This window comes from Staurois parvus, unplaced genomic scaffold (assembly GCF_062004578.1).
Source record: "Staurois parvus isolate SC_StPar_1 unplaced genomic scaffold, SC_StPar_1.0 ptg000357l, whole genome shotgun sequence".
In the NCBI taxonomy this organism is placed as follows: domain Eukaryota; kingdom Metazoa; phylum Chordata; class Amphibia; order Anura; family Ranidae; genus Staurois; species Staurois parvus.
Genome location: NW_028318153.1, coordinates 1,990,456 through 2,011,739, shown reverse-complemented (window position 1 = coordinate 2,011,739; position 21,284 = coordinate 1,990,456). Strand labels below are relative to the sequence as shown.

Here is a 21,284-nt window from a genome sequence, read left to right as displayed (position 1 = left end):
GCTAGTAAGCAGTATCGCAACAAGGTGTACTAGCAGGCCTTTTTTACTCAGAGAATAGGTGCAGGAACTCCCCACTTCTGAGTCACCCCTTGTCTACGCCCCCTACCCACCTACGAGCGCCATCCTTTGGTTCCACCACCTACCCACCTACCAGTACCACCCCTTTTAGAATACAGAACCAACTATAATTTTGTGGTTTTAAGTAATTTGTATGGAATTTGCTAATGATAACATATAAAGCAGTAAAATAGATCCCCTGCTGCCAGCAATAAAAGTACCCCCTGCAACAAAACACCCTCCAGCAACAACAGACCCACTCATGCAACAATAGACCCCAGCCAGCAACAATAGATCTCCCAACAGCCAGCAACAACAGACTCCTCCCTCAACAGAACATCCCTCCCAGAAACAAACTGACTCTTCAGCAACAATAGACCCTTCCTGATCAAAAGATTCCCCATGAGCAAAAATAGATCCCCCACCAACGAGCATCAACAGACCCTCCAACACACCCCAACACCCCTTGCCATTATATGCATTGTAGAGCAAATGCTCCACACTGAAGAATTGGCGACCAGTTCCTATTCTGTCCCTTCTCCGCTGGAACCTCTCCTTATGCTAGGCACACTCTTCTTGACCAGTGGTTTCCTGTCCTATCCACACATAAAACGCATTCCAACTGTAGGGAGTCAATGCTTTTATAAGCACTGCCTTCACTAAAGATGGTCGTGGGGTCATTCATGGCAGCAGCATCCAATTGAACAACTACTCACCTGATGACACGTATGGAGGCCTAAAAGGAACGTGAGTTCCTCCTGTCCTCCACTTTACATACATGGTGGTGCTGTGCCGGGAGGCCACACTACACCTGCCTACAAGTGTGCCGGCCAAAAATAAAAACAGATTCCCCCAGCCACACCATACTGCTTTATCCCAGCAATAATTCCTGTAATAAAGCTCTATTGTGTAACTTTACATAGTGCGGCTGTTTCTACTTTCTTTGCAAAGTCCACTTATTTTATATTTAACAAAAAGTTGTATAATCCGCTGCAGGAAAATTCAACAAACTTTTCGCAGCACTTCTAGATCAGACTAAAACCTCATCCAACCTCATCCTCAACAATATCCTTATTTTCCAAAATGAATTCATACATATCCACTACTTAATGGCCTTGTAATTTATTGTTAAAGACATTTTTTCTTACTGTGTTTTATGCCTTTGTTTAAAATCCCCCATGAGCTCCCAAACATTTCCTCTCCCCCACATTTTCGTTTATTTGGATCGAGTAGTGCATGTTAACCGGTTCCCCTCCAACCTATACCAGAACTACTGCTACAAGGCGACAGGGATGCGCAAAATCACCTATACAGTATATAATTGATTTTGCATTTTTGGGTAGAGGGGGCGTGTGTGTGCACTGCCCTACCCACGCTCACATTGGCAGCCACAGCTGTCATTCATTGGGTCCCGGATGGAGATTCCCCACCGCCACCCAGCAATCCCTGAGGAACAGTGAAAGGTGAGAGGTCTATGGAGAGGTCTGTGTGTAAACAACACAGATCTCTCCCCTGTCAGCATGAACAGGCTGCTTTGTATTGCTTTGCACAGCAGAGCAATACAAAGCAGCTTGACTACATAGTAAAACACACACAGCACACTGATAACCCGTTGATCGCCCCAGATGTTGACCCCTTTCTACCCAGTGTCATTAGTACAGTGTCAGTGCTTTTTATTAGCACTGATCACTATATAGATGTCAGTGACAGTTAGCCAGTTCCCCCCAGTGTCAGAATGCCGACCACAGTCCCGCAGTCCCGATATAAGTCACTGATCGCCGCCATTACTAGTATAAAATTTAAAAAAAAATTTCAGTATATATCACCATTTGTAGATGCTATAACTTTCACGTAAACCAATTAATTTACACATATTGGGATTTTTTTTAGCAAAGACATGTAGCAGAATACATTTTGGCCTAAATTTGATGTTTTTAAAACATTTTTACTCGATATGTTTTATAGCAAAAAATCAAAAATATTGTTTTTTTCTTTTTAATTGACAGTCTGTTTTTGTTTATAGCGCCAAAAAATAAAAAATGCAGAGGTGATCTAATAATACCAAAATAAAGCTTTATTTGTGGGGAAAAAAGGACATAAATTGAATTTGGGTGCAGCGTTGCATGATCGCGCAATTGTCAGTTAAAGTAATGCAGTGCCGTATCACAAAAAATGGCCTGGTCAGGAAGGGGGGTAAATCCTCTGGAGGGCAAGTGGTTAATTGCAGTCACATGTAATGATTTATGCACACTACAAATCCCATAGTCCATAGTCCATCTCAGAAATGTGCAAGAGAGGGAGGCTATGTTCCTACATACAGTGGGATCATGGAGAGCAAATGTAGCCACCCTGTAGCAAGAAGTCAGATCACATCAGCAAAAAAAAAAGGAATTTGGAGATTTGGAGGAGGTTAAGAGCAATAGAAGGGACTATTTTTTCAATTAAGAATATGTCGTGCCCTGTAGTGTGCTAGATAGGTACATTTATCTTGGCTCACAGTGCACCTGAAGTAAGCATGTCTGTGGGGGGTAAAGCTCAGGTCAAGCTGGAGGCCTCTGCAGGTCAGTCCTCTATCACCTCCTCCTGGTTCTGGAGGTCCATGGAAACTTCTAGAAACTAGTGGGCGAAGGGCAGAAGCAAGGATCTGAATATCTATGAGAATCTGACCAATCCCAGGCAGAAGGCCTGGCAGTGTGGTGAGACGGGCCTATAATTATTAAAGAGCCTAACCAGCAAGGGAATCTGGTAATCGGATGGAAGATGGAGTGCTGAGGACTGTGAGTCCTGGGAGGGGCCATCGGGGAAGGAGGGTTCTGCCTCCAGGCAGAAGCTGAGGAAGGAGAGGGAAGGAGAATGTGATGCAGGAAACCACCATTCCATGCGTGCTTCCTGTCCCTGTGTTCAAAGCGCACTGTAGTTGCTATCTACAGCGGGTGTCAATAATAAATTAATGACGCTCCAAACGCAGGTCGCAAATGCAGTGTGTTTGCCCACACCATAGCTCATGGTACCAAAGTTCTATGCGATCTGACTGCAGTGCTCTTCCAAAAGTGGTGCATGCACTACTTTTGGTGTGCTGTTGTGTGGGACGGTGCTTGCAATTTCAGCCCATTCATAGTGCAAAATGAAATCACACTGCACAGAACTGCATGTAAATTGAACAGGAACCCACAGCACATTCCTGATGTGAACCAACCCTTAGGGTTTGCCCATGCAAGCTTTGGTTTCTGAAGAGTGATCTATGTTTGGATTGCTCTTCAAAGAGCATTTGAAAGGTGGACCCCTTGGAGCATGCATCTGTTGGGGGCACTTGCAGAGACATTCTATTCACTTGAATGTGTCATGAATGGTGGGCTTTAGCACCCACCAAAAGCGAAAGAGGGGATAATTCTTGACACAGCTGTAGCAATGTGCAGCTGCAGCCAAGGCTCAGCCACAGGGTTTTACAGCCCCCCAACCGCTAGTATGAATGAGCCTTTAGAGAGACAGAATCTTTCCAGCAAGGTAATGAGAAGCAAAACACACTTCTCCACTCGAGACAATAAATAAACACAAATTTAAAAACAGTTGGCTTTGGGTATACAGTACGCTAAAGATTTTTGTTGTACATATAAAGTACATATAAATAGTGTCAATAACTCCCTAGAATATCTTTGTCGCTCTTTGCTCTGCCCACCCCTCCGTACAATACTCAGTGTTAGCTGATGATGAATGTATGTGAATTCAATGCATCTTCCCCTCAGTGGTTTACTACCTTTATATACCTGGACTCCTGCCTACCTTTTCAATAAAGCTTTTGATGAAGTTCTAATGATGTGATGCAAGACGTCAGAATCTGTTTTAGTGCCTTTTCATTGATTTTTGTAATAATGAAAGCAGCTTTTAAAATCCAAGAGATCATTATCTTTTTTTTTCCACTTTGCCTCTCTATTTGCATTGCTCTCTTCTTCTTAAACATATCAGTATGAACTCAGTTGTCTATTTTCCTAAATGAAGACTAGAATTGTTTTTTGTCAATTTCAATTTGATATAGAAATTCAGTGTTTTTTTATTATCCACAAATCCATAAATGTATACCTTTTATCTAAAACTATATTTTAAAAAAAATGGCCCAGCTGGACAGTCAGCATCTTTCTGCTCATTTCCTGTGAGCCCAGATCATCCTTGACACAGGTCTGGGCTCACAGTACTCCAGGACTAATAGGCACTCATTAGCACTACCCCTTAGGAGTCGCTAGAAGATTTGGGTGCCCCCTATAGTCCTGCGCAGCAAGGCATCACTTTCCACAAAAGCTTACATCCAGAGTCAGAAATCAGTCCTTGAGCTTTGGTTATGTTATTTTATTTGGGGAATTTGAACTGGGATAGGGTTGGGGATGTACAGGATGCCAAAGGATTACTGACAAACTGAGGACAACTTCCTGAAACTATTTACAAACCTTCTCTGCAGCATAGTCTCTATTGGAGAGCTATCCAGTGTCTCCCTAATGTACCACCCCAGACCCTAGATGAACTTCTCCTCTTCATCCAGAAATCTGGAGGTATCTCTGAACAGGGGGTTCAGTTCCTGCCACTTTAAGAGATAGACAGTCACTTGTAGGTGTCTAAGCTGGTTTTCCACCAGAGTGCTTCTTCCCTTATTCGCCCAGCAGGTGTAGGTGTACTCACTCACATCCTCTCCTGTACCACTTGTGGGTTGGTGGCTGCTACCAGGCCTATCAGCTGTGCCGCTCCTTCCCTGCCATACAGGTGGTCCTCTCTCAGGGGGGTGTTGAGCTCTGAGCTTTCCCCCTTTCCAGCTCCAGGCCTGCATCCCACTGTGCCTCCTCACAGCCTCATTTTCTCAGCCTCACATCTTCCACCCGAACTCTCCCTCCAACTCTCCTACTACTGAGCAGGCTCCAACACTTTTAAAGGTGTCCAGCCCCTTGCCAACCTCTTGTTGGGGATTGGCTTGGATCCATCAAGAGTTCCGCCAGCCACTCCTTATATCCACCCACTTCCTCTAAAGCCTTCCTCTAAAAGCCCTAAAGTAAGGGGAAATACCGGAGGAGCTGGCCTGCAGAGCCTCTCAGCTCCTGATCCAATTTTGACTCTTCTCTGGCTATTACACCTGGACTGCTACTTGGCCCCTGTCTAACCATTGGAGTCTAGCTCCCACTAGCTAAACTAGGAGGATGCTACATGAACACTGCTTAGTCCAGGAGGAAGAACCAACAGATGTTGAGAAAGGATAGGAAAGTTCTGGGATGTCATCAGACCAACAAAAAAACTCCAGTGAAAAAGTATACAGAGTTTTAAAAAATGGGGGGGGGGGGGGTTTAGGGAAGTTGCAGTTTTCAATAGCTGTGCATAAACTAGTACCGGAGGTTTACTTTAACCATTAGCCGCCCAGCCAATGGCCGTTTGGCGGCTTCAAATGTGTCCCTGCATTCCGGGTGCACGCCATTTGGCGTGCTCCTGCACATGCGCCGTTTGCGCTAATGCAGAGCGGCGCAGCAGTGCGATCTGTCACCGGCCGTGCACCTCAGACATGGCCGATGACAGATCCGAGTACCGGCTCCCGTTGCTGGTACCATGTGACCTGCTGTGACCAATCACAGCAGGTCACATGACAGTTGTATACAATGGATGGCTTCATTCATGATGCCATCCATTGTATACTAGTGCCTAGCTGTGAATGGTCACAGCTAATCACATGCACATGTCATGTGATTAGCTGTGACCAAATCACAGCTAAGCACAAAAAAAAAAAAAAAAAAAAAAAAAAGCTGAATGAATTGATTTCATTCAGGTAAATGCTTGCTTATAGCAAAGTAATTCTTTGCTATAAGCAAATTGTGTTAAAAAAAAAAAAAAAAAATACTGATCACTTCCCCAAAGTAGTACAATGTTACTATGGTAACATTGTACTACTTTGGTCATAGTAAAATATGAAAAAAAAATCTTATAAAGAAAAAAAAGGTAATAAAAAATTAAATATAATATAAAAATTAAAAAAAAAAAAAAAAAAAAAAATATATATTTTTTTTTCATAGTGTCACCAGTCAGTGTCCCTGTTCACCGCCATGCCAGTTATATGATGACGCTGTACTGCACTGGTGACAGTATGTAAAAAAAAAAATAGTGAAAATAATTTTTTTAATTTTTTCATTTTCCGAAAAATTATGACAAAAAAATACAACTTCAAAAAACTCGCCATGCCTCTTATGAAGTACGTCGGACTGTCTACTCTGCAAAAAGGGGTCATTTGGGGATATCTGTACTATTCTGACATTCTTGGACCTCAAGAAAGTAGATTGGCTGTCAGTACTTCAGGATTGATCAATAATCAGATATATACCATAGTTTGTGAACTCTATAACTTTCCTACAAACTAAAAAATACATCCTAATTTGGGTTATTTTCACCAAAGACATGTAGTAGAATACATCTCGGCCTAAATTTATGAAGAACAATTATTTATTTGTAAACTTTTATAACAGAAACAAAGAAAAATGTTTTTTTTTCAAACTTTTTGGTCTTTTTTTGTTAATTTAGCAAAAAATAAAAACCCCAGCGGTGGTAAATATCACCAAAAGAAAGCTCTAGTTGTGTGAAGAAAATGATAAAATTTTAGTTTGGGTACAATGTTGTATGACTGCGAAATTGTCATTCAAAGTGTGAGAGCGCTGAAACCTGAAAAATGGCCTGGGCAGGAAGGTGTAAAATTGCACGGTATTCAAATGGTTAAAGTAGATCTAAACTCAACCAATCTTTTTAAATCTTCAGTTTTCATTAAAGTGGTTGTAAACCTCAGACATGAAATATGAACATAGCACATCCCTCTATAGTGTGTACTTGTCTCTAACTAGAGCACTAAGGGGTGGTAGCTACTAAAGCAGAAGAGTGCAAAATCTGGTGCAACTCTACAGAGAAACCAATCAGTGCCCAGGTTTTCTTGCCAAAGCTTAATTGAAGAACTAAAGGTAGAAGCTGATTGACTACCATGCACATCTGCACCACATTCTGAGTGCACCAAGTTTAGTAAATCTTCTCCTAAGTGTATTTTTTGTCCGCTGCTTTGTTCCTCTGCTAGCAGTATGAGTCACTTCTGACTCTGACGTTTTCCTGACACCAAGAGATATATGGTGACAAGGGAGGGAGCTCCAGCACACAGCATGTGTTTTACAGCCTCAGCTCTGTTCCTGTGTGCTGTGTGAATGGAAATTAGTGTCCCTTCCCTCCAATCAGTTCTCAGAGCACTGCTCACTGAGTATAACTTCAGCTCTCCACCTCCTGATTTTTGGAGCTGAGCGTTCCTGTGTAAATTCCTGTGTAAATTCTGCACTTTGAATGAATGTAGGGATAAGACCACTTTAGATAAACAGGTACAACCTATGTAGGAGGATTTGTTTCATCTCTGTGTATCACTTGAGGCCAGCCATTCATTAGGCATATGTAAGGTTTATAACCTCTTAACACCACCCTTTATGTGGGTTTTAGTGCTCAGGTGGCAAGCATGTCTTCTTTATTATATAACCACTGTAATTGGCTTTCACATTGGTCACATGATCTGAAGCCCTTTCTGCTGGCAACCAATCAGAATCTTTGACTGAGAGCTGTTGGTGACAGCTTGATCAGTGTGCTGGAAGCATGCAATGAACACATCACAATCAGCACACAACCTCATGCCACAGTGGACACATATATGCATGACTTGGTGGACAAAAGGTTAAAGTGGTTGTAAACCTCCTAAAAATGAACATTCCCCTACTTGCTTTAATGCAAAAGAACCAATTGTGATTTATATTCGCTCTCTCTTACCTCTGCTATCTGCAGTAATCATATCTCACAGGTTATCCCAACACCACAGAATCTTGGAGATGGCCCATACCCCATGTAGTACACAGAAGATGATTGACAGCCTCATCTGTGCTATGAGACTGTGTAGAGAGTCCGTTCCCTCTACTCAGGTCTCAGATTGCACTCAGCTCTCTTCTCTGTGCTCTGCTGTGTGGTGTGTGCAGGGCCGTGGATAAAGGGGTAACACCAGTCTCTCTGTACAAGGCCCAGGTTTGCAGGGGGTGTATCGAATGTGGGCAGGGAGGGTGATCGGCACAGCAGGAGGGCAATTACTGGAATTGATCCCATGTTTGGCTCTTTCTGCAGCATCTGAAAGCTGTTTTTTTCTCCTCTCCCTCCCACTGGCTTTCAGCTACTGCAGAGAGAGAGCCATACAGGGGATCAGTTCCAGCAATTTTCCCCCGCCACACCAATCACCTTCGTTGTGAACCACACATTTCCCTATGCTGCCCAGGCCTCTGTGTGCCCTCACCCCTGCAGTTCTGCCGGATTCCCTCCTCTCCTTCCCATAGGTGGCTGCAAGCACACAACAGGATCCTTCAGAATGGAAATGTCCAGTAAATATGTAACATTTATCAGCTTCTTCCTTTCCTGAATGAACACAATGGGGTTTATTTACTAAAGCTGGTTCACTCAGAATCTTGTGCACTTCTGCATGGAAACCAATCAGCTTCCAGGTTTTATTGCTAAAGCGTTATTGAACAAGCTGAAGTTAGAAGCTGATTGGCTACCATGCACAGGTGCATGAGGTGCTGAGTGAACCACCTTTAGTCACTCACTGTGTTAATTCATGGCTGAAGCATAGTAAACTTTTTTTGGGGGGAGGGCCCTGTCAGGTTGGCTGTATGGGGCCCCATGGTTTCTAACAGAACCCCTGGGTGTGTGACATCAGATCCCCACCCCTTGCCTGCTGGAGCTGAGAAATAGCCTTTGATCTGAGTTTTAGAAGGCTGTAGAGGAGAAGGGCTGCAGATAAACAGGTACAGCTTTTGTAGGAGCATTTATGTAATCTCTATCTCCTGAGGCCCATCACTTCAGTGGGCATATGTACAGTATGTAAGGTTTACAACCACTTTAAAATATTACCTGGTGAACCTTCCATGAAGGTCCTTTTTCAAGCACTAAATGTTATGGGTTGACAAATGTCTTTAAAATTGCTCTCTGGTGTTGTCACCTTGTCACGTTACAATTACAGCACACTGACTGAATCCTTACATACTATTCTAACACACAGCTTAACTCTTGCCACATCCGATCTGTATGCAACGTAGCTGCTGTCACATGATTATGATACACACGCAATTAGCGGCAAATAACATGACAAAATGGGTGGTGTTATGCCCCACACTAAATTTACCATAATGACAAATATTTGTGTCCATTTAATGGCCATAAATTAATCAGGAAACCTGGAGAGACAGCTGAAAATTGATGGCCTTCACTCAGGCAGTGATGCTGTAAAAGCCTGTAGACATCCATTGGAATTTAATAAGGGTCATTAAATACACAAAGCAGGTCTCAGTCCCCGGCGTTTGTATGCTGCATGAGATTTGTGGACACATAAAACAAATATTTAATACTGCGGCCAGTAAGTGGGCTCATAATTTCGTCTGGCAATGGGAAATTTAAACAAATGAAAGTGAGCCTACCATCTGAGAAATACAGAGGTATGACATCCTTCTGGAAATGCTACTTCTGTGGCTTTCATGTTGATCCTCAAGCTTCGGCACTTTCTGAGCCAATATGTATTCAGCAAGCAAAGTCAGAACTTCTGACTGGCATCCTTGTAGGTAGGTGCAGTTAGAAGACTTTGTATCAGAATAGTGTCTGGTACAGCAAGTAGTGACACCAGGTGTTAGGCCCCTTTTAGGTAGAGCCCATCCACGGTGATGTCAGGAGTGAGTCAGCACTCACATATAAGCTACGTGGGCAGGGGACACAGTGCGTCTTGGGGTATGGAAGCCAAACACCACACACCTGTTAGCATGTAACCAATACACATTGGCCTTGGACAGGGCAGGAGGTCGGGTGGAATGGACATGCATGTAGGAGAAGCCAACTGTAGTCATTCTCTCCCTTACTGTGGTGGGGGCTAGGGCGGATTGTAAGACGCTTTACAGGTCAGGCTGGAGATCTCTGAATGAGGTTTCTTCCATGAAGGGATCCCGGTGGAGGTATAACCAGCTAGGAGGTTTCTACAGAGAACATAGTCCTGTGACAGAGGAGAGACTGTAGGGAGATGGCTGTGAGGTGCTGCATGTGCTTTCACTTGTGACTACTGTAGACTGTCCACTTTATGTAGTTGACTGTGTATGTCAAGTGACTTCGGAATGTCCTCATTATGTGACTGTATTGCAATTCCCTGAACAACACCAGTAAAGTGCAGTGAAGTTATTTATTGTGTGGACATTCCTGGATATTCAGGATATAAAGGTCTATGGCCAGGAATGCCAAAAGGAGGCATGTGGCTAACATTCACCCAGACAGTCTGGGTTTTGAATCATTTGTACGGGAGTGTGCCCAGAGCTAACACACATACACCAAAAAAAGTGTGTGTGTGTGTGTGTGTGTGTGTGCGGGGGGGCTGTGCCAGTCTGTTTGTGTGGGTGTGAGGCCCCCAGCCCCCTCAGTTCTAACTATCTATCCTCGGGCTTGACTCGCTGCATATGCTGGTCCCCCAGCCACACTCGCTGGGAGACCAAGCCTCAACATGGTGAGTGAGAAGAGTGGGCTGGCAGCTGACTTACACAATGTGGGGCTAACACTGGGGGCCAATGGGTGCCAGGCCTTAGCTATTGTGGGGGGAGGACATGGGAAGAAGGCACTAGTGGAAGGTTGCTAACCCTGCTAATTTAGCTTGGGGTCTTGGGGTCTAGTCAGAGACTGGTCAGACGATGAGGGAGGTCAGAATGCTGACTATGCCTGGAAGTAGAACTTGCTTGATGTCATGAGTGTGAGTTGTCTGCTGTCATCAGCTCAGACAGTGGCACCTTCCACAGTTAGGGTTGCCACCTGTCCAGTTCAGTGTATGCAAGATCATAGATAGAAGAGTTTTATTTTTAAAAAATTATTGTGCGGTTTATACATGTCTGCGAGACTCTTACTTGCGGCACAGCAATCTAAGCATATTTTATGGCTACAGCAATGCCTTTTGTTTTATTTATTCATGCCCCTTTTAGCTCCTCCCACTGTTAATGCAATTTGGCCACACCCAATTTGCCACATTACTACTCGACCTGGGGCACCCAAAGGTGTCCCAAAACTTTCACAATCCTATAGTTTATACTACAAAAAAATTTGCTGTGGACTGCTAAAGTGTTCAGGTTTAGCTTGAAGAAATGGTGGCAACCCTATCTATTACACAAGATGACGGAGGCTCCAAAATCAGCCAACCACAAAGCCCCTCTAATATCCTCATTGTGAGACAGTATTGTATTCAAATGATGAAGGTTAGCAATGGCAGCGTGTTTCGTAAAGCAAACCTGTGTTTTATTAAGGACGGATAAATTGCATTAAGCAAAATTGAAGTGAAGGTGTACATTAACAATGAGGTTCACCTAAAGTGGAGCTCAACTGTGTCTGAGGACCACAAACTAAATACACTAAATAATTAATTTTTAATACTCAAAGCAAACTCCCCCATCCATGTCGCCATGCTTTTTTTTTTGTTGAGAAATCACTTTGAAAACACCCCCCTTGCATATCTACCAGGGTCAGATTCTGTAACTCTATCACAGTTTTTTGAAAGTTCTGGCCATCTTCACCTTCTTGATCTTGGTGGTGAGAGTGGCTTGAAAAGTTAAGATGGCTTCTAGGACTTTAGCTGTGTTGGCTGCGGACTTCTCCTGCTCAGCTGAGGATGATCCACTATCTTGCTCTACAGTGCCTGCAGCTGCAGAGTTCTGAAAAGGCCTTTTTTAAGTTTATTTACTGCTGGTCAAGAATATGTAAATATTTGAATGCCCTAAGCTTGACCATAATTCTGTTTAAAGTGTTACTAAACCCAAGACCCTGCATTCACTATATCTGGTCTCCCACAGTACACACAACATGGAAATACTTATTATTTTAGTAAACATAAACTGCTATATACCTTTTCTCATCAGCAGTATATAGCAGTCTTGTGACTTCTATCAGTGCCCAGCCAAACACTGGTTCATCTTGTAGGAGGAGTCTTCATTCTGCTCTGACTGTCCTATGAGGCTGCATAATCCCTGACCTTCTCTTTGGACAATGCTGTTTGGCCCTGTGCTGATTGAATACACCCTGCCAAAGAGAAAAAAATCTCTAGCAATACACACTAAACTGAGCATGTGCAGAGTGACTCCTAGAGCTCCGTACTATCAGCAGATGGATTGGGGACAGTAGAAGAAGGGGAGGATCAGAGAAGACAGGATCAAACAGTCTTTTTACAGAATGTGGAGGATTAACCCCTTAGGTTCCATAGTATAACAAGCACGCTTTACTGCATATACAGACTGATTTTACTATTATGGGTTTAGTAACACTTTCAGCAAAGCCTTTCTGAACACCTCTGGAGCCCCTAAAGCAGTGGTGTTCAGCTTTCCTAATATGGGGGGCTTCAAAAATGGCCCCTGTTATTACCAAAGGTTTGTTATTTGTTATCAGAAACAGCAGACACAACAGGATATAGTCAAAGATTATAGGCATGATACAAGAGATGGTCAGACACTGCAGACGTGATACAAGAGATGGTCAGAGACTGCAAACACAATGCAAGAGATGGTCAAAGACTGCAGAGATAATAAAAGACATGGTCAGAGATTGCAGACATAATATGCAAGATGGTCAGAAACTGTGGACATAATACAGGAGATGGTCAGAGACTACGGACAAGATGCAAGAAATGGTCAGAGATTGCAGACATGATACAAGAGATGGTCAGAGACTTCAGACATGATATAAGAGATGATCATAGACTGCAGACATGATATAATAGATGGTCAGAGACATGAGAACATAATACAAGAGACATTCAGAGATTGTGGAAATAATACGGGAGATGATCAGAGACTGCAGACATGCTGCATGAGACTGTCAGAGATTGTGGACATGCTATAGGAGTTGCTGGAGGCTGGAAACATGCTTCATGAGACAGTCATAGACTGGAGACATATTACATGAGGACGTTAGAAATCATTACTATAACAGGGCAATAGGAAAACACAGATTTAGCATCTGCAGGGGCCCTGAGAGCCACATAAAAAAGTGCAAAAGGGCTGCATGCAACCCATGGGTGGCACGTTGGCCAATAGGGTCCTAAAGCACTCCAGCATTCAGGCTATGAGAAAAACTGGGTAGCCTTCCCCCCACCCTATGATGAAATGGTCAGTAACTTTAAGGCCTGGTGCTGCCACATCTAGTCTAATTTCCAAAGGCAATGGCCCACCTATGTAGTTATGGTGCATAGAGCCCTATGTATGATGCTCTTATGGTACATAGTGTTTACCTTACATTTATTTTAAAACATTTTTCGGTTTAACTCATTCCATTATTATTGTGATGCAATTGTTTTAATACATAATTATTCTGCTTTGCCGATTTTAAGGATTTTTAATACAGTATAAACTTCCCAAGTGTGCCTGCAGAAAATGCTTAAAATAAGGCACTACACTATTACACTTCCAATAAAAATATTCAGTGCGGCGGCTTTTTATAAATTCGCACAATAGTTGAAAGAACCTTCAGAAGTCGAACCTCTAGCAGCACTCCTGCAAATGTGAAATGCTTTATGAGCCGCTGATCAGATCACTGTAGCAGTGATTTTGGCATATGTACAAGGCTATATCCGTGGAAGCACGCATGTATTTACACAAAAGAGGCTTCAAAGCTACAAAAATCCCTCTTGTTTGGATACACTAATTTCCCTTGAATTAAGTTTGTCTGTGAGCCAAAACAATAGTAGTTCTGCAGCCCTCCCCAGCTTCCTCCCTGATGATTTCTACAAATAATTGGAAACCTCTTAGGTAGCCTTAAAAACCAGCATTATTTTTAGTTCTGTGAATGGGCAATGTTTTCTTGTATAGAAAATACATCTTCTAAATTAAATCTCGACTCCAGAGAAAACTTTTATTAGTTTTACAAAGAGAATTGTAGGGTTAGAACCCCTGTCAATGTGTTATTGCTTGCTACTGGTTATTGGAAGCAAAATAAGTTCGTAGAGCACTGGATCTCTCAAAGTAGTAAATATTCACCTTCAGGTTTAAAGCAGTGTAGAGGGAATGGTTTGCCTTAGGCAACTCTCTCAGAAGTGGTGGTCAAAGGTCGGCTCTTTGCTTTAACAGAGACTGGATGTGCAAGTAGAAATCTGCCAAAAGCAGAATGTATAAAGTCCAGGTTCAACATTATTCAGTCTTTATATCATAAAACCCCAAAGTGTTTAGGGGGTTTAATGGGTTCCCCTTCATCAGAGCTTGGTGCTACCTAACAAACGGTATACTGGACTTAAAAAACTGGAGGGATCCTGAGAGGTAATTATGGTAGTGCAGTTGGTCAAAAAGTATCTGCATAAAATTACATCTGGACTTTATACATACTGCATTTCACACTCTCCTTGTAAGAGGGGCTTCATGGTTGGCTGATTTTGGTGCCCAAGCACAAGGCCCTACCCCTGCTTCAGCCATGCTAGAACATGGTCCCTCCTGGTGGGTGCTGGCTCACCTCTGACATCACTTGTGAGAATTCTCTACCAAAAAGGGCCTAACACCTAGTGTCAATAGCTGTTGTACCAGACATTATTCAGGCACAGACCCACCTAGTGGCAAAGTGGCTAACTGCACCTGCCTACATCCTACTTGCATATCCAGTCCCTATTCAAACTTGTCTCTGTCTCTGCTTGTGACATTTCTCTTAATGTACTATCAATACCAAAGATGTTACAGAACAGGAAGTGACATTTCCCCAATGGGAATGCATACTGCAGTAAAAAAATCCTTTATCACAATGGGGAGGGAGCATTTTTGTTATTGCTGATGTTGTCACCATTGGGTAGGTTTCCCTCTCACCCTGTCTAGAATCAAACAGCTGTAAGGGGAAATCTTATTGATATGGACACAGAGAGAAATAAAAGGTGGTAGAGGTCATCACCCTTCTCCACTTTATCTACATAAAAAACGTTTTCTTTAGATTTGGATTGTTGCCTAAAGAATAACTCTCATTTAAATTTTACTTTAGTATCCTGTCCCTCAGGGGACAAAGTACATTTAGTACTTTGTCCCATGCTCCTATGTGCTTTCTAAGCCAAGACATGAGGTCAGACAAGGTGCTCCCTTTCCCCTTGCAGCCTTTCAACAATTGGCAAGGAGATGGCTGGCTTTATAACCCCATCCCCAAACAACTGTCCAAATTACCAGAGACAAGTGGCAGCAAGAGGAATATGGGAGGGTGGACATGTCAGTGTGTTGGCCACTGGGGAGGGTGGGTGCCCTATCCAACATCATACCTAGGCTTACAAAGCATGTAGGAACATGGACCAAAATACTACGTGTACTTTGTGACCAGGGGGACAGAACTCTGAAAATGAAAATTGAAGTGAGTGTTCTTTAAAGGGTCAGTCCACCTAAAAGCGGCATTTTGGTTATAAAGGGATTACGTGTAAGCCCTTGATTTATTATATGACTTGTATCATCCCATAGTGAGATCTCTCTGTCATAATTCCTGATTTCCTGTCCACCTGGAGTTCATGGGTGTGCTTACCCACTTTGGGTGATCTTGCTAATCATGTAGTATTCTGCATAAAAATCCAGCAGGAAAGACATGAGCTCCTCATAATAGTCAAAGAAAGAGTTTAAAACAAGGGACTCAATGTAGAAATCTCACAAATTCAGTCAGTGAGAGATAAGCAGCTGCCCATCGATTTAACTCTCCAGCATCTTCCAGAAACTGGAACGTCTGCTTGGTGTGTATTGTCCCTTTAACTCCTTGCCACCACTTTCTGATCTCCCTTTAAGGGGTTCTGAACAACAACAACAGCAACAAAGGCAGACAGAGTTCCTGATCATGTGGCTACTGTGATTGGTTATCACAGAAATAACATGATTGGGAGCCCCTTCTACTAGCTCCCGATTGTAAGCAGCAACCAGAGACTGTCTGTGACAGCTCAGTCAATGTGCTGGGAAGGAGCAGTGGGTATGCTCCCAGCATAGAACAACGGTGCACTGTGCACTCACATGTGAGGCAAATGAGTGTTAAGGCCGACTGGTTCTGCTGCTGCACATATGTGTTAGGTGGTCGGCAAGAGGTTCAAGAACAAGTCTAATCAACATTGGTATTTTATTTATGGATGCATGCTGAAACAGCCACTTTCTTCCCCAATCACCCAGGGACTTAAGGAGGAAGTCAATACTCCTTATTAATGGTCTTTTAATGAACAGATAAATTCTTACAGGGAACTAATTTCATACCATCAGAACACCATTGAAGAAGCTTTCTGATACTTCAGGGTAGTGGCAAGCCTACTACTAACTCCTTCTGCCCTTATGTTTCTGTTGATCCATCCCTGTGATGGCTTTATTAAATGGTTACCAAGAATGTGCAGCAGTTAGCAAAGGGTGGTCAAGTTTCAGTGGCATCAAGAAATGTTGAACTTTACAGCAAAGCCACACATTTTGGCCATAATGACAATGTTTTTGAAGCTGCTGCTGGTGCCTGCGCTTCATATCTGCAACAATTTTTTCTAGCTTTCTGTTGACAGAGTCTCTTTAGGTATGCTAGTGCTGTGATTTAGGGAAATAAAAAAGACATTTTAACCATCTTATCCATTAACAGGCCAAGTGTGCAAATGTGTCCCAATGAGGGACATAGATACTATTGATTGTAGGTTTTAAATATTATGTAATAAGCTGCAAAATATGTTGACATACACTGTATGGACAAAGGTTTGTAGACACCTGACCATCACACATATATGAGATGGTTAAACATCCCATTCCAAATCAGGGCTATTTATATATTGTAGAGCTAGATCCCCTATTTGCAGCTATAACAACCTCCACCCTTCTAAGGCTGTCCACAAGCTTTTAGAGCATGTTTGGGGGAAATTACAACCATTCAGCTAAAAGATCATTTATGAGGAAAGGTACTGAAATGTGACCAGAAGATCTGGCTCGAGACCAGTTTTTTCTAAAGGTGCTCAGTAGGGTTGAGGTCAAGGCTCTCTGCAGGTCACTCAAGTTTCTCTATACCAAAAACATCAAACCATGGCTTTATGGATCTGTTTATGTGCACAGATTTAAACATACCTTTGCAGTATATGGACCCAACACAGTTACTTCTGGTGGTTGCACACCCACAGGGCGAGCAGGTCTCGTTGTGACTTCTGTCCATTCACTGCTGTTGCTTCCCCCATTAAAAGTGGTCATGATAATCCTATATTCATAGGTTTTCCATGGGTTAATGCCTTTAGTTTGATCCAGGTAGAGCATTGGATGATGTCCAGGCAATGTTACCAGGGTATATACATGATCTGTACCCTTTAATCTTCTTTCAATTCTAACGTTTTCAACTAAACCATTGGGATGAACAGGAGGCCTCCAGTGGATCATTACAGAAGTGGGAGTATCAGAATGGAGATCAAGTGGTGGAATTTCACTTGGAGCATCTGATGGAGTCATCACACCCAGTGACTCCTGGGACAGAGAACACCCAGCAGAGGTGCATGCTTCCAGCTGATAGAGATAAGTTGTGAAAGGGGTTACATTTTGAAATATGTGTTGTGAACTGTTTCCAGGGATGACTGCCTGTAGACTTCCATTTTGGTAAATGTTAAAATGAGCTATAATTCCATTGGGTTCTGATGGCTTCGGCCACGAGACTGTTACAGATCTTGATTCCAAATGGGAGAGAACTGGCGGATTAATTGGTCCTGGTTCTGTGAAATACAAATAAATTGGGAATACAGTTTAATATATGACTAAAATAAAAAAAACTCCCCAATAAGTTTTTACACGATAATCTAATTTCAATATAAATTTGCAAGATTTTTCAATCTAAAGCCTTCCTTAAAATAGTACCTCATAATCCTGCCATGACAGTCTCTGTTCAGTCTCACGTTAGGGTGACAACAAGCTGTCCTTGTCTCTCAGTTGTGCACCTACATTGTCCGTCTGTTAAACAGGCTTTCTATAAAGGCTACTAGTGGCTGTTTCAAAACTCAATAGGCAGCCATTGTCCACTGTTGCCACCATGATCATTTGGTAAAATTGCAATTTTTCAACACTAAACCAGACAGATTTTAGTAGAAATACAGTATATTCATGGAATGTCAAAAAAAGAACAGATATCATGTGTCAGGGAATTCAATTTTAATTGGACAAACCTTGTGTGAATTTTTACTAATGTTCACCAAAACATTCTGGGATAATATCAGTCAAAATCATTAATAAAATTAACCTCATCATCTAAAGTATGTATATAGAAATTGCTTTGTAGGCCATTTTGTAATTTACTATTATTATTAAAGCCCCACTCCAGGCTGCCGCTAAATATGACCATGTTGTGTTGTCCCCCAACTGCACTGGTTAAATGCTTGTTTGGCTGGGGGGTAAAGGAATAAGTACAAATGCTTACCTTATTCTTCACTCCCGCAGGCTTCCTCCTCTTTGTGCAACCAGCCACTCAAAGGCATTTCATTTTGTTGCCCAACCGGTTCCAGGTCTCTAATGTCAACACCTTCCATGCAGGGCCAGCATTCCTGCATTGTAGGTGAGGGCCTGTCCAAATCCTTGAAGCTCTGGACCGTGTGAGTGGGGTATAATGTAAATATTTGTGCCTATACTTTTGCCCTCCTTCCAAAGAGCATTTAACCCATGCAATCCAGGGGAGCCCACAGCTTGGGTAAATTTAACAGAAACCCAAAGTAGAGCTTTAAAGTTACTTTTTCACTTTGGATGTATAGCTATATAAAAGGTTAAATATATATGTATAACTATTACAAGTAATTATGAATTATAAAACATAGATGTGACAACAGCAGTCTTCTATCCTGCTGCTGCCACCACAATGCGATGATGGCACTTCCAGCCTTACCATGCACAGATATTTTCCAGCTCACAGGGCAACAACCTAAGCACCAGCAGGCTGAGAATGATCGTCACTTCGGTTGGTTAAAGTGATAGTAAGAGATGGGTTTTCTTAGCTTTAAAATAAAAAAGATGCTACACTTGCAATGATATTGCACAGAATGGTCCCTTACCTCCTTTTGGCAGTCCCCTGCCAGCACTGTTCTCTCCTCCCTCCTCCGGGAGCCTCAAGAGCAAGTCGTGTGCTTTAGAAGCACTTCTGCAGACGAGATCCTGAGCTGGGCTGGATGCGTCCATAGACACACACAGCGCTGGTAAGCCACACCCTCACAGTAGTCTGACTGATAACAGCAGGAGGCTATGGTTTCTGCTGCTCTCAGTGTCTCCTGTGAGACCAGGAAGTGAGAGGAGTGGTGCTACAGCTGGGACAGCACTACAGCAGACAGTGGGTCCAGGAAAGTCTATAGGGACAAGGGAGAGGATGTTAAAACAGGTAGTGTGGCGTTTTTTACCTTAACGCAAGGAATGCATTAAAGGTAAAAAACATTTGGACTTTAGAACCACTTCAACTCTGCAGTTAAACAAACAATAGCTAGCACCACATTATTTAATGGAATTAAGCACAACTCGCTTTATCTGTTATAGCAGTTCTGACCTTTGTAAAATTTCTGTGTCACTCACCACCTCGCCCAGAAGACAATGTACAGACATTAAATTTTGATAACATTCTTCAAAGAGACAAGGGTCCTTTAAGTTCTTATTTAGAGCATTTAGAGAACAAGCTTAACATTTTAAAATATTATTTTAATAAAAGAAACAAAAAATGGTGCAACAAAATATTTACAGAAAAAGATTGTTAAAATGACAAAACTAACGTACAGTAGCAACAGTAAAATAAATGAGAATGTTGGGAAATGTCCTTGATCTTGAGAAAGTCCCATTATAAGAATACAATGCCCCAGTGGGGAAAATTCTTCTATCCACCCTGCTTGGGGGGATGGGGGAATCCAGGTTTTTTTTTTGTGTCATCTTTGACCAGCTTTAGGCTCAGTGTTGCACGACCAGAAGTTCCCACAAAGTCTATTGCCTGGGGAGAGTACACAGAGGTTCCCTGCATGCAGAATATCCAGCTGTGTAGTGTGGGAGCGTTTACACAATTTGGTCACAGGTTCACTATAAAATGTGGCCTCCAGGGTTAGAGGAAATCTTATAACATTCTGCTTTCTGTAATAAATTAAATATCATCACAAATCACCACGTAAGAGCAAAGTCAACCTTGCACAATCCAGGACAGTTATAGGCAAATCTTCACATTTCCTGTAAAGGTCAGATCAGAGGCGGACTGACAACTCATGGGGCCCCTGGGCAATAGGGGATTATGGGGCCCCTGTGTCCTTGCCCAAACTCAAAAAAGCCTATGAAAAAGGTACCAGGGGCATCTCATGGGGCCCCCTACTGACCCCGGGCCCTCGGGCAGTGCCCGAGTTTCCAAATGGTCAATCCGCCCCTGGGTCAGATTTGGCCATGCATCTTCCACCCCATTAGTGGATAGGCAGCCTCACCAACCATAAGGAAGTCTAAAGACAATGAAAGGGGTGGGCCAAGCTCAACTTCTAGAAGGAAAGTCAAGTAAATTCAGTAGACAATTACTCTGGATCCCCTGATCATTATGGCATATAGTGCAACCTCTGGTTATTATTATTACAGGCATTTATATTGCACTGACAATTTACTTAGTGCTTTACATACTGTACATTCACATCAGGTCCTGCCTGGAAGCTTACAGTCTAAAGTCCCTATATACATACAGAACATGTATACTAGGGCCACTTTAAGCAGGAGCCAGTTAATCTACCAGCATGTCTTGGAAGTGTGGGAAGTAACTCACACAAGTACAGGGAGAACATGCAAGCAGTAAACAGTATTAAGGATCTGAACAAAGGACCCTAGTGCTGTAAGGCAGAAGTGCTAAACACTAAGCCACTGTACTCATGTCTGATCAGTTCCTGTCACTCTGTCACCAGAAATGAAAGTGAGAAGAAAGCACTTCAATTGGGACAGACACAATAATGATAACTGAGAAGATTTGACCTGGTGGAGGAAGACAATCAACTGTCCAACCAACAATGGTAGAGACCATTTCCTGTAAAAAGGAAAGTGTGCCATGGTGCCGCAGTGATTAGTGAACATGTTGCCTTAAAGAGGAGAAAAACACTCCTTCCAGGGTGATCAATGTACATTGTAGTAATTTTAACAACTTTGTTGCAGAGGTCTACATTTTTTTTGCTGTGAAACATACTCGGTATTGGTTTCACCATGTCCTTTAGATGTTAATTCCGAATG

The 21,284-nt window shown here is 42.6% G+C and overlaps 1 protein-coding gene across 1 annotated transcript in view; it reads right to left on the bottom strand.

Moving 5' to 3' along the window:
* The window catches only part of USH2A (usherin), a 1,035,348-nt gene that overhangs the window by 406,451 nt on the left and 607,613 nt on the right, over window positions 1-21,284 (bottom strand). Inside the window, exon 40 of the mRNA XM_089684798.1 lies at window positions 17,163-17,791. Coding sequence (XP_089540924.1) covers window positions 17,163-17,791 — 629 coding nt within the window. The remainder of the gene's footprint in view (window positions 1-17,162; window positions 17,792-21,284) is intronic.